Below are 18,691 nucleotides of genomic sequence, written 5' to 3'. Positions count from 1 at the left end.
TATAGGCGTGATAAAATTATATAGTTAATTTTTCTCTTTATATTTTCTTGTTTCATTTTCAGTGTGGTGCAAGGAAAAAATATAAAATCCTTACATGAAAACAAGTAGATACCTGGTTACCTAATACTTACGTTCTTATTCATTGATAGATTTATTCTTCCTAAAAAATAATATTTCCATTTTTTACACATGCTAAAATTCAGGTTCAAAATGATTTCAATATGGATGCCATATTATGCAAGCTAAGTGTAAGTTTGCTTGGCACAGTAATTAGGTGTGTACTTAAGGGACAAATTTTTAAGGCTCAAAACACCAAATCACCTTTGATAGCTACAAGACTTGAACAGAATGTCTATATGATGGGAAATCAAATCATGCATGAGTGATTTAATTTAAAATATTTTTTGTGGCCACTTCACCGTTTTGGGCCACTAAAAGTACTTACTAGTTCTATTGTGGTGTACAATTAACACACGGTGCACAAGATCAGTGAAGATAATTTGAAGACTTATTTGGACTTTTAACTCCCACTTTTATTGGTAGGTACGACACCAAAATATCAGCAGCGCTTTCATTGACCTAGGTGTTATTATATCATTGATATTCGTACGTAGTACCGATGGTTTATATAGATGACCACTTTTGATGATCAGATTAGGTACTTACCCTAATCGGCGGCTCTACTATTGTGTTAAGCGGGTGACTCACAATAATATTGTGCAATAAAGTTGTATAGCGCTAAAAGTCATTGCGCAATATAATTGATCGTCTAGGCTGAGCCTTACTGTATAGCTTGCCCAGTATCAAATACATGGAATGTAGTATGGGATAGGAAGTTGAATAAAAATCATAGAGCAGGTTTTGTAATAAATAAATCTTTATTATAAATCTTATCGACATTTAATTTTTATCTTATGTTAGTATGCAAAGAGGTGGGTAACATTAGTACTTTTGTATGTTTTATTTTGTTAAAAGCATTATAATGTACACTACACTATTAGGCTATATTTTATCCGGATAGGTTAAGATTAGTAAGGTGCCTACTACGTATAGCACCTACGGACAAACTGAAATGTGGAAATAAAAATTTAATGCTGGGAAACGTGTGGACTGGCATATACCTAGGTAAGATTTTTTGTAAACGACTTTCACGCTCAAGAAAAAATAGAAAAAAAATACACACAAGACAAGCTACTGCTTCAGTATTTATTAAAAAAAAAATAACTACCTACTTGTTATTTTGCAATTGATTTGGATTTTTGAGACTAACAGAAAATGTTTTTTGTTTCTAGGTTCAAGAGAAATTTTATGTAAAGAGCTATTTAGTATCAAGAGCAAGAGCTTTTATAATTATGAATATTTTTTTATTAAGGATAAAGTAATATCCTTGGCAACCCTGCCTAAAAAAATATTCCAGTTTCTTTTTAATGATTTCTAAGCAAAAATTACAGAATTCACTAGAGATAATTTATGACAAATAAACTTTGAGTGATTTCTATTTAATTGTATAAACTATAAACGAGGTTAGGTATTTAATGTCTTTTACTAGGTACCTCAATTAAATGCTCAGAAGATTAAAATCTGCGTAAAAAGTATAGATGGTCCGTAGTTGTTTGTGTTTCTAGGTACCGATGAAATCATTATTTGATCCAATAATAAAAATAATATAATTACTTATATGACAATATTCACTTTTTTAAGCGCCTCTAGTTTTAGATACGGTTCTCTTTTCAAGCGAGTTGTTGCTTTCGTTTATTTGCCAGGCGTGTTAAAGTAACTACTAACATTTTGTGCCCAGATTTTTGAGGCTTTTGTCTAGCAGTGGACTGCTTTCGGCTGACACAACGACGGCGAAAAGAAAAAAAACAATATTTAAATATTTTTAATGGAAACAATTGCACATAATTATGTTAAGAATGACGTACAGATCCTAAAAGGTTTCGACATAAACTCTTCTATTTTGGACCGATTGTTCAAACCACTATATTTAAATATTTATTCCTAAGGCAAAAGTTCACTGATGATTGAAAAATCTTTTTAGAAGGAGTTTTAAAACTGATTGATTTATTAAAGACCTTGAGACCACGCAATATTTTTGTATTTATTTAACAACTACAGGCACTTGTAAGTGCCTTGTAAGTAGGTTTTTATTTAATTGTTTAGTCACTTCAGAAAAATTGCATTCACATCTCTCAAAGTTATTCTGTAATACTTTAAAATTGGGTCTTCAATCACGCATTCACTGTCCACCTGTCCACTTTCTTCCATAAACTCAGTGTGGCCTCTTAGCCAGTCTAAATACAGCTTTAAGTACCTATCATTAGGGTCTATATCCGTGTGCCCTAGGCAGAATATCCTATAGGCGTCCTCGCCGTACTTCCCGATGCCGCATAAGTCACTTGCCCTGCGCCATTTTGAAGATATAAACTGATAACTGAGCTTCCATATCATGTGGCCTCTTTTCCTTAATCCCAAGTTATCAAAAAATCTTTCTAAAGATACTGGAGTGTCGTTTAAAACATGGTAAGGTGTCCGATATTCTTCAAAAAATGTCTTCATGTAAGGCCTGGCAGTTTTGCCTGAAGTTTTTGTTAGGAAGATCGTTGCTATTAACATAGCCCAGGGGTTAGAGTAGAACTCTTCTTCGACCACATAATGTGGGGATACTGGCATTATCCTGGGGGTGATGTTGAAAAAAGGTTGTACATGTATAGGTTCTTGTTCCTCTATTGTTAATTGCGATAGACTAAGATCATCCGACTCTATGGATGCCTGACTTAGATCTTGTGAGGAGTCTAATGATTTTGTTGGTGATATCGAGTGCTGGAGTATACGAGGACTTATAGCCAAGGAATTTTCCTCCTCACTGAAGAATCTGCTGATGCAATCCGGGTCTTCCATGTCTCTGTAAACAGAAAAAAAAAACATTTTAACTGCCGAAGAAATGTATGTAGTCTTTGGCTAACGATGAAGGACATAAGTAGCCTACCTAAAATAGGTATGTTTTTCAAACCAATATTATTCAAAGTAGATAACATGTGTGAAACCTACATAATGTAGCTAATGAGTGTAAGTATACTGAATCAGCGCTGAGCCAGCTTTAAATTCTAATAACTTAACCTAACAAACTACGCCCGGTTGTACAACTACAGAATTAATTACAAAGTTACAACGTTGATATAATTGAACGTTAGTAAACGTCGCTCCAAGTAAGTCTTATGATGACTACATAAAATTGCAACATATTTCTGTTTGTCTGCAAAAATATTCTTCTTCATAAAGCTCAAAACTCAAAATCTGCAAAAGCTCTTCTTGTTTCTTTCTGTTCATAAACATCAAAAAAACGACAACTCCGAAACCCATCACCAGTTCTTATGTGTTTTTGTTTTGTTGGTTGGCATCATAAATAAGTATTGCCTTTGCCCACGAAAATAAAAATAAATAATAGTTTAAAAAAAACTAAAAAACACGCTTTTTATAGAAAACCGAACTAAAAAATAGAAAATAAATTTCAATGAATATAAATTAATAATAGTGTGAATACAAAAAAAAATATTTAAAAAAAGCGTGGGGTGCTTTTTAAGGTCTTATCGAAATGAAAATCACTCTAGGTACTCATATCTGTCAATAAAATATTTATAACTATTGACACCATGCACCCCACGCTTTTTTTAAATATTTTTTTTTGTATTCACACTATTATTAATTTATATTCATTGAAATTTATTTTCTATTTTTTAGTTCGGTTTTCTATAAAAAGCGTGTTTTTTAGTTTTTTTTAAACTATTATTTATTTTCTACTTTTTAGTTTGGTTTTTTATAAAAGCGTGATTTTTTATTTTTTTTAACTATTATTTGTTTTGTAGAATTAAAATTCTCTTTAGTATACAAAAAATTGTCAATATTACAGACTAAAAAAGTTTATTTTTTGCTTTTTAGTGTTTTTGGAAGTCGGTTTATTTTTTTGTAAAAAAGTTTTTTGTTTCCAGCTTTTCAGTGATACGAATAGTTGTCACTATCCATATAAGTCGAAAGTTCTAATCAATACAAAGAATATAAGCCCAAATACGAGGTATTTTACATATTCAGTTGTCGAGTTCCCTCGATCTTCTCTGGTCTCCATCATCAGATCAGCTCCAAACCTTCACTGTTGCAAAGGTCTCGTCAATACAAATAATATAAGCCCAAACACGAGGTAGTTTACATATTCAGTTGTCGAGTTCCCTCGACCCTCTCTGGTCTCCATCATCAGGTCAGCGCCAAACCTTCACTGTTCAATAGTGCTTTCAGGAATACACCTGAGTGTCAAGTTTTTACCCTATGTATGCCTACAACTTTCGAAGTTTGCCCTCGATTTCTCAGGGTTTCCATCATCAGATCCATGACCTGATGACTATGGGACCAACTGGCAGCTATTCCGCGTCGAACAAAAAAAGAATCACGTAAATCGGTTTATAAACCTCGGAGTAATCGAAGTGTATGTGTAACCTCCTCCTTTTTGGAAAGTCGGTTAAAAATGGAATAATTTTATCAAATTAGTGTATTGTCATCGGTCCTCAATAAATCTACAAAGTTTGAACGAAATCTGGCCGTTTAAAGTGGGTCAAAATCGCGCCCAAAGAAGTCGGTTACAAACATACAGGTGAAGCTAATAAAAAGCGTGTAATAAGATCATTCGGCCCTAACGTAAAGTTAGAGAATCAGGCGTGAAATCTTTGACTGCTCGTGAAATACCTATGTATTTTTGTAAACAAGTTTAACGCGGAAAATATGTATTTCGTAGTAAAACTATTATTTCACGCTCATTATATTTTTTTTATTTAAATCGATTATGTAGGTAAGTAAGTATGAGTATGAATGAATGCTTTTGTTAGATAGTTTCGTCTTCTATTTTAGGAGTTTTGGTTTACTAAAATAGTTTGTATATATTTTAGCACAAGTATATATTTATTGAATTATTTAATTTCAAGGTTATTCATTTATTTTGGTTGTCTAGGCTCTTACTCTTTACATAGATAATTACATATAATTAAATTGAAGAGAGAGAAAGAGAACCTAGTCAGTAGTCATATTTCGTAAGTAAAACATTCTTCTATTCTGTTATAAGGAAACAGATGCAAAACTTTTGCAAGATATATAGAGAATAAACTTGCTAAACTGCCCGCTAACACACATGTCAATCAGCTACCATAAATAAAACTAGAATTATTTGCAACAAAAAACTTGTTCTTCAAAGGGTCTTTGGTGCCCATCCCTCATTACAACTACTGATGCCCCCGGCTTTGTCCGCGTAAATAAAAGAAGAAAAACCGGTTTTACTCCGATCGTGTTGTGAATAAATGTTTGATACCTCCGTTCAGCCCTTGACCCTCCGATAAAAGGCATTTGACATTTAACTTGATAATTAGGAAGATTAGCTTGTCTCAAGTGAGTTGAAGATGTTGCTTGCAAAAAAATCAAGGACTTTAAAAATGATTGACAACGTGATATTAAATATTAGATTTAGTGATGTTACTAGCAGGGGTATTTCATATTTTAGAGTTCTTCTAGAGATATATGCTTCTCAGAATCAATCAAACTCGTGATTTGCTGTAATATTTCCTCTGGTATATATGCAACTGGAGAGGAATTGAATTAGATTCCGGGAAAACGTTCTGATATAATTTACATCTTCATTTGGAATATATCAAAGCTGTTGGAAAAGCACTTTCTGAGCACTGATAGAACTTATTTTTATATTTTTTACCTCCAGTATTTTTTTTTGCAAGAGCTATAAAATTAAAAAGATTTGAACAATGAAAAAATATTTATTAGGGTAGATATTACATGCGTTTTTTCAAGCCAAACTACGAATTTGCAACTAAAAGTTAATAATCAAACTTTTTAACATTAACATTGGAAAACTGACGTAGACAGATCTCAACAAATTGGACTTTGGCCACAAACGTTGGCCTAAAGTTTACGGGTTGGCCGGCCAATCTGCACCAACCGTTCTGTAGTTCATACAGGATTTATGGAACGCTCTTTGTTTGCAACGACCTTATTTTACGGGACCCCACCCCTAGACTTGTCAGATAAATACTTCGCAGTTACACGTGTATTTTTGAGGAGATCTCACTCGCTCATCATCAACATGTCACCATCAAACCTGAGCACAGATTACTAAATAGTTATGAACTGAGTGCAATATGTAGTTACAGATATAGTTGACTTCAAACTCTCATCTGATTATAAACTAAACGTGAATAGAATCGAATGTGCTTAACCGAGAAAAAGGATCAAGATCAGTAACACGAAATTCAAGCTTTGAATTCAAAATGGTTTATTTAAAAATGGTTTATTTAAAAATGAATAAGAATAATTAAATCAGTGCTCTCCTTTCTCTTGCATCCTGCACAAACTATTTACTGTACCCGGATATTCACTATGGTTATCTCATAAAGCTATCTCATAAATTCTATGGGGACTACTTATGGGGAACTTTTACAAAATATTAGGTCCTTCGAGCTGTATGCTTAGTAAACATTCTTATTAGCCAAGTTGTTAGTAGCGGAAGGAACAAACTACTTAAAATGAAATATTTACCTAAATAGTATTTTTGGTCATAAAGATGAATGCATTCATAAAAGGACCTACATCTTTTCTAAAGGTAAAACTATTTAGTACAACAAATGCTAATCAGATTAACCCACTGGTTGTTTGCAGAAAACATTAAATAAAGATGAGCAGACTCCATCTTAGATCACTGTGAAAGTCTCATTACGTCCTGGCCAATGATTCTTAAGCGGTGCATGCGCAAGATACGAAACTGTCGTGTTTATTCCAACGATCGTATTAAGCACAGACGACAGCAAATCAACCTTACCTTTACCGTACATTTTTTAATGCGAAATCATCGAATGACCCCTCGCGCTGTGGGTTAGCAGCGTGAGGGAGTGTCAGACTCTTACTGACTATAACCCATCATGTTCCTTCTTAAGCCCTTTATGTACCAGGACCGTATGTAACTCTTTCGAACAATCCCGCAGCCCCGGCACATCAACCTATCTCAGACTGTCAAATTCCTTTAGTAGATTTTCAACCTTATCAGGATAGTGGAAGGTTAATGTTCGATTGGCATTTGATAGATTCGGGTGGGTTGATCTACTATCTGTAGATGTACATGGCCCTGGCCACACTAAGTTCATGATGTAGAAAAAGTTATTATCTACCACTGTTGTCAATACACTATACAAATGGTAACTAACAATGCTCACAGAAAAAGTAGAACAAAAGAATGTGCACAATAAAAGTGAATTGTAATTACGTACGTATTTTATACACACATAGGCGTTGTAAATTGTACTGTTTATTAATTTATCTTTATATTATTCGCTTTTGCTAACTGTCACAAAAGTGGTATTTTTTCAGTTATCTTTTGCGGATTTTATCAGCTTTCAGAGTGTTTGTTAAAGTTAGTGCTACAATACTTCGTGCAAAATTCATGTTTTCTAACAGTTCGGAAGACTACGAAGGTTCTTGTAAAATACAAAGATACTTAAGCAAATAAGTAATTAAATAGTCCCGTCTGTTGATAAATTCGTATCGTGGATTATAAAATCGATTAAGCATGCGAGTTAATGCAACGATGATTCAATTGAAATTTAATTCATTTTATATTCATAATCATGATGTGCATATTTTTCCTGATATTATAGGAATTATTTATAAAGTAGATATTCATAATACCTAGGCCAGTCGATCATGCAATCAACTTGGCAAAAATAATAATTTTTCCCGTTATTTTCCGATTTTTCTCTATGGGAAAACACTAAACGTGCTTTATTGATTATGACTGAGCCATAGAGTAATTATGTTATTTATTATTATGTCATAATGATAATTCACACAGATAATAAATCGTAGTCTCTTTGTAAAGAGTTGTTACGTGATTTTCTGCTCGTCTTTTGTGTATCAACAGTATTAAGTAGGATAGATAAGGTATGGCGCGTCTAGTTTTAGTTTTGTATTCATATTAATTAGTCGTTAAACTATTTAGTTTCAAATATCGCTATTTACATAATTGTATGTTAACATAAATAGAAAAAGGGAAATAGGTCACCAATTAGGCAATAACTTCAGTTTAAGGAGGACTATCCAAGAGCTGAAAATAATCTGGCTATAAAATGCGCAAAGAACTTTTTAATTTTTGTGAAGAGACCGTTCCAGCTTGTCGGATTTGAGCAGAAAAGCTTAAAATGAGGTTCATGTACCTCAGCTAGTAGCTTGTGTTTCTATATTCTATATAAAACTAAGTAAGTAGGTTTGTAGTGTTTATTTATAATCCGCAAAAAAAACATTAATAAGTTTTTTATCATTCTTTGAATCATTAAATCATCATCTTCTCATCAATATAGACAGATAAATGTAAATAACTACATTGTGTTTGTACGCTCTGCTTTTGTTTCATTACACAGAAGAATAGTTTTATAGACAACATCATTATCATACTTAATTACGAAATAGTGTAGTAATAGTACCTATTACGTGCCGGTATGACGTCACTCTATGTTCCTTAGAGCATCATTTGCCTAGCCTTTGCCCTACTATGTTGGGGTTGACTTCCGTATGCAGCTGCGTACCAGTGATTTCCATGAAGCGACTAAAATCAAAATCATTTAATCAAATTAGGCTGAAAATCAGCACATTTTGAACATCAAAAAAATACATAAAGACACACCCTTCCCCACTTCCTGTGTGTTAATAATGGGAAGAAGAAGTGGCGTAACAAACTAAACTGCTAACTATCTATCTGACCTCCTAAAACTTGTTGCCAGGGAAGCCCGATACTACATAGGACATCGAACATAACATTTAAACTTTAATTTACAAAAAAATTGTATGTTATAAACACGATTAGTTCCCACTTATGGTCTAAATCAGTGGTTCTTAACCTTTTTGACATGAGGGACCACTTTACTAAAGTTTGTCTTGCCGGGGACCACCTCATCGGTTTACCTAAATTAGCACTCATTTCTTTATTATGTATCAAAAAAATTATCTGAATTTTTGGGTCAGTTCTACTCAAAGCTAAACGCATGTTGGCAGTTGTGTAGGTAAGCAAATGCAATTAAAGAAAAACTTGCCTATGTAGTTTCCAATGCGCGAGCGAAGCGAGCGCGAAATTTTTATTGGACTTAAACCAAATATTACGTAAAATGTAGCCCAAACGTACTTAACTTTTTGTTTGTTGAGAAATGCAAAAATAAGGGCATATAGTTTCTGAATACGCGAGCGAAGCGAGCGCGAAAATTTATCGGACTTAAAAAAAATATTACGTAAAATTTAGCCCAAACGTACTTAACTTTTTGTTTGTTGACAAATGGAAAAATATGTATATAGTTTCTGAATACGCGAGCGAAGCGAGCGCGAAATTTTTATCGGCCTTCAACCAAATATTACGTAAAATTTTATTTAGCCCAAACGTACTTAACTTTTTGTTTGTTGACAAATGCAAAGGTAAGGGCATACAGTTTCTGAATACGCGAGCGAAGCGAGCGTGAAATTTTAATTATTTTTTAAGACTCAAAACCAAAATTATGTAAAATATAGCCCAAACATACATTTTCATGAATGGGGGGACTAGGTACGACACACCCGATATACGTCAATGCGAAAACCCCCGCTCGCTCAAAATTAATTAACAAGTCGATAAAAATTAAGTTAGATAACGTATAGCAACGTCGTCAATTCTAAGCTTCGCGGACCACTTGGAATGCCTCCAGGGACCACCAGTGGTCCGCGGACCACCGGTTAAGAACCACTGGTCTAAATGGTCTAATCATATTATTTTAGATCATTAATATCCGGTCTCATAAAGCTTAAAAGATTAATTATAATTAATCTTTATATCCTGTACATAAATCTTTCATAACTCTACCCAAGAAGGAACAGTTTAGTATTTATTTGCAAAAAACACACGCCTATAATAGGAACTCAAACAATGAAGCGAACACGCTATAAAAGTGTGCAAACATAAATACATACATCTATGCAATAATAATGTAGCTCATAACTGCACAGCAAAGGCTAGGACACGCCCATGCAAAAAAAAAGGTCACTATGTTTAAACTACCGATTATAACATGCCTAGCAGACACACAGCTCATAGACTATTAAAATCAGGCACATTTCCCTTCTTTTTTAAGGAAGAAAGAAAAATAAAGACACGCGTAATCACAAGAAAGCCTGAACTTAAAAAGATATCATGCGATAGGTGCGAGAAAAATCAATTAAGGCACTAAACAAAAGGGTTCACTCGATTTTATCTAAAGTGCGACGGCAAGACATTGAAGTAATATCAAAATTCACCTCATGCTAGAGACAAAGGGAAAATGCCTCGTGTACCGGCTGATTTCAATTTAGTACCGATCACTCCCGGTAGTAGAATGAAAGCTTCACTGCAGAGGTAAGAGAGAAAGCAGTTTTAAATAGAGCCATTTTCCATGAAAATGTCGATAAAGATGTGTATGTATGCATGTCTATTAATACTTGTATAACTCCTTAATTCAATGAGCGCTTACCTCCGATCAATTGTAGGAAGGTCAGTGTTTGCAATACTCGTTTGTTTGTTTCATAATGTCTACTACAAATCGTACATATCATCATTACTCTTCAGTCTTCACCAATTTTGTTTGGTAAGTAAACATCTTATTTAACTCAAGATCTATGCATGAGGCCACAACTGCCTCCATAAAAATATTGCCTAACATACTACGACGCTATATAGATTTTCGAATTGTAACACGATGCGGTAAACACGGTCCTCATTCATTCAGCCGACGTCCGGCCGCCACGGGGCGAATGCCGGGAATGAAATGAAAGGAACGTAATATTGTCTACAGAGGGTTCACAGGGCGGGAGTTTTGACGCATGCGCCCTGAAAACATCCGTTTGGTTTCACGCAGTGAAATGCACAAGGCGTGTGGCATTCAGCCAGATGGGCTGTATGTGCGGCTCTATGCTATGCGACATCGGCTGGCTGCGTCGAAATTCTATCCCTCGATTCGGTCTTGATGTTTCAAATTATCGATACTGAGTCGGTTTGTTCAACTTGCATGATGTTACTGATCGGTTTAATATATTCATACCAAAAAGGTGGATGATAAATAAACTGATTTCGACGTGTTTTTTTATGTTTTGATAAAAGACTCACGATGTTTGTTTAGAGATTAAGAAAATTGAATATATTATTTCTAACAAGTTATAATTAAAGTGGGGATTCCCAACGAGTTTTCTATTCCTATGACAGAATAACTGGTAATTTTGTTAGAATAACACTAATCTGAATTCTCATAACATTATAATATAATTCATGTTATAAAAACGCTCTTTGGACACTACAAAACTCGTTCTTCCTAAAGTTGGTAACTTTACGACTAATCATTATTAAAAACTAAAATAAATAAATGTAAGTATGTAGTTATGTACCTACCTTTTCTAATTCAATATTTGGACAAATAAAATAATGAGTGTTTGTCCTCATACAAACAACGTATTACTCATCGATAAATTCTGTATAAATAGGTTTTTTATTGAAAATTGCTAATAAAAAAGACTAAATAATTGTATGTTTACCTACAAGGTCTTACAAAAAAATATCAAGCTGAACAGTCAACACATGGTGCCCCGTTGGTCTAGTAGTCGTATACCACGAGTACCTACCACGACTGTCTCGAGTTCGATTCCTACGTAGAACCGAAATCGCTTTGTGTTTTAAGAAACTTTCACATAGCATCCCGAAGTCTTGAAGTTAGTGATTGGGTGCAGCGAGATAAAGCTCTGAAGCAACAGAACAACATAGTTAGGATGCTTATTATTGAGTGCAGAAAGCAAGCCCTACGAGACGCGGGAGAAACAACGGAAACAGCTAATGGACTTAAATTGAGTTTTGAGTTACAGTGAAATACTAAAACATTATCTAACTATACTTTTACGTAGGTATATGTACGTACACACTTTTGTATAAGTATCTAATCTACGTTATGACTTTACAATAATTGAAGAGCCTCCAAGAATATAGTTCCAGTAAAAACAACTGAATAGCGTGTACCTACGTTTATTATTGGGCATGACTTGTAGGAAATTAATAATGTAGTTCCTTTCAATTATTCGTTGTTAAACTAATGACGGATGATCGATAGTTCTTTTAGAGTTATATTTACTTTCAGAGAGAGAAACAAAATATTAGTTTATAGCAAATCTTAACTATTGAGGATAATGCTGTCATTTACTGCATTGAAAAGTTCAGTTTATTTACTAACTTCATTCAATTCGCAAGATTGTTTTTATTTTCATGTAAAAGTCTGAAGTTTTATACAAGGAAGAAACAAAATAAACTCTCTTTAATATCTTTTGTTTTGAAGTATTAGAATTAGCACTTCTATTGTTACCAATTTCTTTATGTAGGTAATGAAAACAAAGAAACGGAAACTTCGAGTAGCTATGTCATAATTTTAGAGCATGTAACTACTTATGTATTCAGAAAATGTTCTCTTTAAACACTGTCCGGTAGGCAGAAAACAGTAAGTCTGACAACCAGTCTTACCAAGGTGTATTGGCTTGCCTGGAAACTGGGTTGAGGAGGTCAGATGGGCAGTCGCTCTTTGCAAAACACTGGTACTCAGCTGCATCCAGTTAGACTGGAAGCCGACCTCAACAAACTTTGAAAAAGGCTAGGCAGATGATGACTGTCCGGTATCTAAAGTAGAAAACTGAATTAACTAAATAAACTAAATAGTTTTAGTTCATGTATACCACTACCTGTATTATGATATCTTCATGACATCACGTAAATAACTGAAGGAAGGTAACTTGTTTAGAAGTTTAAAGAAACTTTGTGAAGACACCATACATATAATTATGTAAATAAAACCTAAAATTATTAAATAACATAGAGAAACCCAATCTAATAACCCAGTCCTCTTAGCTAAGCTTACATCAGGCTTTTGTATGTTTTGTATATTTTAATAATTATAATGTTTTTAGTCTCCAAAACCTCAATTTCATGTTATGTGGAGGTTTTAATTTGTTTGCCGTTTTTGTGATACCTATGTATATGACTCAATACCAACACTCCCATGTTAATTGGATCTACTGTTTGGTATTAGCTGGGTTAGGAAATTGTACGGTAGTACATCACTATGATAATTGTCCCCTTACAAAAATGTTTTACAAATACGAAAGAAGATCTATCTTGACTGGATTCACGTCATGTGTACTGAAAGTGAAAAAATATTATGCACTTTGTCTACATATAAGACACAACAAACGCTACATGGCTACACAACTGAAATCGTAGTACTTTGTTATATTAATACTTGTATAACTTGTTTGTACACTTCAAATGTCCTATTGAACACCAAACAACTGTTTCAATACTTATGCAAATATTTTTTCAAACAATATTTATTTTCAAAGAGCGCGCCTTCTCTGAAGTTCACAAAATAATGAAAATGTTCAGAAGACATTAAACCGTTTTGAACAACATCAATTAAGTTAATTGATTGACGTGCCGAGGCAAGATCTAGGATAAAAAAAAAACCATTTTCGGTGAATCTAATGAAGGTAATACGCGAACAACAAGGAAAGATCTAACAAAACGTGACTTCTTGCATTATTAGTAAGTAGGTAGATGATTATGTACTCCAAACACGTTTTTCTTCTAGGAAAACCTTTGTACCGCTGAAAACAAGTAGTTTCAAGTGTAGGTACCAACCTACTTGAACCTACTTACGAAAAGAGTTCATTCGGAAAATTCTCAGAAGATCGAACGAGCACCTGTTACGAAGTTACAACCGAGTCGACGGCAACAAACAATTAAACAAACCGGCAAATTATTGTTCTATTGTTAGCAATCTGCTTTTCCACGTGAATGTCGCCTCTAATCGATATTAATCGCGAGAGAGTTTGAGTCCACATGGCGTGCTTTTTCTTGGGTACAACCGGCAGAGAATCCATTCCACTTGCTTTATTGCGAGCGGCTGCATCGTCGCGGCAGCACGCACCTCGCCCGCCGTCTCGACTCGCACGTTATCCAACACCGTAAAATCGAGAAAAAAAATAAAAACAAAATACTGCCGATAGCATCGATAATGAATTCGATTCGCTCTGACCAGACGACGGACAAGTTTTGAAAAAGGAACACTGTTTACAAAACGCTTTCCTCGATTTGCGTTCCGTACGCGAGTGAATTGAATATATCGAGTTAGTTCGAAACTATATCGAGTGTGTGTTCGGTATCGATGTTGGACGGAAGCGAGCGTCGCTAAGCTGAACTTGTGCTTCTGGAAGGTCAAGGAACACAGGTGGCGTACAGTTATTCATGCGTTGATCGATATGATCGCTTGCAGATATTTTTCCGATGCTCCGAATGGTAAGCTATTAAATAATGACTCAATATTTCCTATTGTTGTAGTTTATTATGATAGCAACACTTGCATTGAATGTGGCTGTTCTGTCCGTAATAATGGCACCTACAACAAGTCTGCGGTCAATTTGTATGGATTGTAAAAATGTTTATAACATTTTCAATGTTGCAAGCATATATGTAATAATTCATTATTTACAATAATAACCGCAGCGGAGTAAGATTCTCGACATTTTAAAACATTAAGTCACATTATTATGCATAACATACACCGCTTCCTTTTAATTTGTTAACAATTACACACGTACTTATTGAAATCATATGTTTTTCCACATAATGTAGAGATGGATACGATACTTTGTAAATGAGTACCTAATTCTAAGGTAGTTAAACTGGTTAAATAACCACTTATTTGCTGTTGATGACATTATATTTCTTTATGAGTACAAGAGACAAGCAAAGCTTAATTATCTGTCACTTATCATTATTGTTTATTAACTTTGTGATGACTACATCATCAACGGAAAATATACCTACCTACCCACTAGGTTTTTATAAGGTCCTTAGGAACTCTACACCCCTTGTACAGCTTGTAAGTACTTAGTACGAAGTAAAAAGAAAAAACTTAAAAACTAATGTGCAAATATTCCGATCGAAGTCTCTTTTATTTTCGGTTTATTAAAATTACAACCATTAATAATCTTTTAATTATGTATGCAAATGCTATCAAATTGCAATGCGTGAAGTCTGAATGATTTTCATGAAATAAATGTCCATAGCCCTAAACTGTATTCTGACGGCAGTTTCACCCGTATCCCATGGGAATTTCTCCTTAGCCTCCCTTGACAAACGGATTATCCAATACTGAAATATTTTTTTCAGACGGACCAATAGTTCCTATCATTGACGCGTTCAAGCAGGCAAGCAAACAAACAAACACCTTTATACCTAACATTAGTTCCTCGTTATATATCAAAATATACAATTTATTAAAGTTTCTAGAATGCAATCATAATTTTACCGTAAGCGGAATTCCCACGTAGGTTAACAGTTTACTGCCTAATTTAAATCAAGTTCCGTCTCATCTCTAGCATCAAAGATCGTGAGTTGTTTATACCCTACTAGCTTCCGCCCGTGGCTTCGCCCGCTTCGAGTTCGGTTATATCGCGTTTCCAAGAGAATTCTTCAAAAGTCCGAGATAAAAACTATCCTATGTTCTTTCTCAAGGTCAACTCTATATCTGTACCAAATTTTATTAAAATCAATTCAGTGGTTTAGACGTGAAAGCGTAACATACAGACAGACAGACAGGGTTACTTTCGCATTTATAATATTATAGTAGGGATTAGTAACATTTCATTTGAAAACGTCAATCAAATTAGTCTGCGATTGTTTTTGTTGAGACTGTATGCGAAGGTACTAAGTGAGTTCTGTCGATTAGATGCTGACATCATCTTAGTTCAATTATTTTTGTTTTGATACTATACTCAATCTGAGTGGGAAGTTAACTAAAGGTTCATAACAATCTAATATAACTTTTGAACATCCTATTGAACAGCCTTGGCAGTCGTTACGGGTAGTCAGAAGCCAGTCTAACCAAGGGGTAACTGGGTTGAGGGGGTCAGATAGGGCAGTCGCTCCTTGTAAAGCAACCGACCCGACCCCAACATAGTTGAGAAAAAGGCTCGGATGATGATGATAACTTTTGTGTAAAATGAGATTTGGCTAGAAATCAATGCAAATAAATAAAATAAATAACAATTGCTTAATCAATTGAAAGATGATCTTAATCAATAGGCAGGAAGTTTATTTTTATTAAATACATTACATATGTATTTGTGTAAAGTATTGGTGATTGCTTGCTGTATTGTGCTTTTGTATGCCTTTTGTAAATAACACAAGGGAACAAAATAAGACTTTTTTTGTGTTGCATGAAATTTTACGACTTTTGTTTACTAATTCGAGGTCGCTGATTTCAAATCTACCCACATTTTTTTTCTAACAGCTTTAGTTTTTGAGATACAGCTATTAACCGTATGTTCGAACTAGTTACACTTAAATTACATAAAACAGAGCATTTTATTAAAAAAGTATATTATTTTTACTATTTCTTTGTTGCAAAATAATTGTAAAAATGATACTAACTAATTCTGTAATATTTGTGGTGAATATACATTTAAAGATTGTAGACTAAGCGTGTCGGAGTTCTTGAAACGGGTGTACTTTGAGTTCTTTGGATTTTCTTTGGACACCTGCGACAAGTACCTACTGGGTGTCTAAAATGGTATGTAAAACATGCGTCGAGTCTTTAAGGTTATGGAAAAATAAGAAAAGACCCCATTTCAAGTAACAAACACATATGATCTGGCGAGAACCCTCGAATCATTAGGTAGTTTTTCTGCGTGGTTGATATGAACGGTATTAACAAAAAAAAACGGTCCAAATGGATTTACCCTAACTTCTTATCTACTACTTTATCTTAATAAAGGTGCTACCACCTTTGCACATCAAACTAGGGCTTATGAAACAATTTGTAAAAGCTCTGAACAAAAATGCTCAATACATATCTAAAAAGTCCCATAATTTGAGTATAGAGAAACTAAAAGCCGGAATTTCTGATGGTCCACAAATAAGGTGGTTGATGTAAGTGTAAGTTTCATAATTACATGACCGATATCGAAAAAAATCCTGAAACGAATTCGTTTGGATTGCACAAAATTTTCTATCAAACAAAAAGGATGAAAGCTTATTCAAATCACTTTGAACAGATGTTGTCGGCTTGGTTGTAATATGAGCATCAAGGTATACTTCCTCCTTAGTCATTTCGACCATTTCCCTGAAAATCTATGTGATCTCAGAGAAGAACAAGGCGAACGGTTCCATCAAGATATTCGGACTATGGAAAAGCGGTCCCAGGGTCATTGGAATGCCAACATGATGACGAACTACTGTTGCAGCATTGAAGACAGTCCTAGTGAACCGAATCAAGCTAGAAAATCTTATAAAAGAAAGTTTTTTGATGCTTAATTGTTCTTTTTCTGCTGTTTTTTGTTAATAAAATTGTGTTTTTTCTCGAAAATCACGTTTTGTTGATATCTCAAAAACTAAAGCTGATACGGAAATTCTGACTTCAGATCTTCAATTAGCAGCCCAAAAATATACAATATTGGTCGTAATATTTCATGCAACAAAAATCTTGTTCCCTTGTGTAATTATCGAATAACATTTCATAATTTTGTATTGGTATGATATCATTTTTAATATTATGTAATTATTAATTTCATTCCGTGGTAAAGTCGATTGCAGTTCTGAGATTTGGTTTCATTATTTGATAACTAAGGATTACCAAGACCTACAGTCGTGATAATCAGTACTATTACTGCAATGCCTCCTATAATACTTCTATCTTTATACCTGAATAGTCTTTGGACGTAATTTTGCAGACCAAAAAGTTCTTTATACGATTTAAGCTTTTTAACATTAGATTTGTTATGGTGGCTTTGTCTATTCTATGTTGATATACTTGTTTGAATAGGATTCATTTTCAAATGCACCATCCGAATATTCATCTCTATAGATAGATATACATAGGTACGTACCTAATCAGTTAGTTAAACTTATCGATTTTACACTTCAGGGGATACCGGATTTGATGTGATTCGCAATAAAAACAAAATACCTATTCATTAAACTGGTTATTAGTTATTTTAAAGGCAGGTAATACAAGTTTGTAAATAACTTCAAAAGTATATAGAACTGTTTTGTTATGGACTATTGTTGTTAGTATTTCAGACAAAACCCTTTAACAAGTTTCAGTCAGTGCATCGTAATGACGTCTTAAAATCACTGATAGAAATTGAAATATTATAAATAAATAACAGAATTGAAAAGCCCTTAAAATGCTCTTAAAGCCAACATACATTAGTTAATTATTACGTAAATCCTTGCTAATATAGATACGTTCTAACTTGGATACACAGCTTTGAGTAGTTCATACATAGCCATTAAAGCGATTGAACTCGCGGTCTACGGGATGAGCCCATAATTCTAACCACAAAGCTATTGGAATACGGATTGTTCGTAATAACACACGTATCTACAGGTAAATTATATCGTTTCACACTAACTATAACAGGTTTAGTACTCGTGAATAATGTATGAATAGTTTTACGATGCCAGTTTATCTGTATGATACTGTAAGTATTGGAGATCTCGTATAGAAACAAACATATCAAATCGAACATCGATAAAAATATTAGTAACTAGCCGATTTCACCCGCGATC

General features: G+C 34.0%; 2 protein-coding genes across 4 annotated transcripts in view; one reads left to right on the top strand and one right to left on the bottom strand.

Annotated features, from left to right (window-relative positions):
• Positions 1-1,521: 1,521 nt before the first annotated feature.
• The window catches only part of LOC110370771 (methyl-CpG-binding domain protein 4), a 49,214-nt gene continuing 32,044 nt past the window's right edge, over positions 1,522-18,691 (bottom strand). Inside the window, exons 1-2 of one of the 2 annotated variants that reach the window (XM_064040649.1) lie at positions 10,563-10,875; positions 1,522-2,905 (exon numbers count right to left, since the gene is read on the bottom strand). In XM_064040649.1, coding sequence (XP_063896719.1) covers positions 2,164-2,901 — 738 coding nt within the window. In that variant the 5' untranslated portion in view covers positions 2,902-2,905; positions 10,563-10,875 and the 3' untranslated portion in view covers positions 1,522-2,163. Of the gene's footprint in view, positions 2,906-10,562; positions 10,876-18,691 lie in introns of those variants that run through there. The other variant, XM_021326726.3, reaches the window with a different exon arrangement.
• Positions 13,979-18,691, top strand: part of LOC110370770 (calcium release-activated calcium channel protein 1) — a 58,671-nt gene continuing 53,958 nt past the window's right edge. For both annotated transcript variants that reach the window (XM_021326723.3, XM_021326721.3), the window contains exon 1: positions 13,979-14,413. The gene's annotated coding sequence lies outside the window, so the exon portion shown is untranslated. The remainder of the gene's footprint in view (positions 14,414-18,691) is intronic.

This window comes from Helicoverpa armigera, chromosome 22 (assembly GCF_030705265.1).
Source record: "Helicoverpa armigera isolate CAAS_96S chromosome 22, ASM3070526v1, whole genome shotgun sequence".
NCBI lineage: Eukaryota > Metazoa > Arthropoda > Insecta > Lepidoptera > Noctuidae > Helicoverpa > Helicoverpa armigera.
The sequence above is the reverse complement of the archived record's forward strand: the minus strand, read 5'-3'. Positions and strand labels throughout refer to the sequence as shown.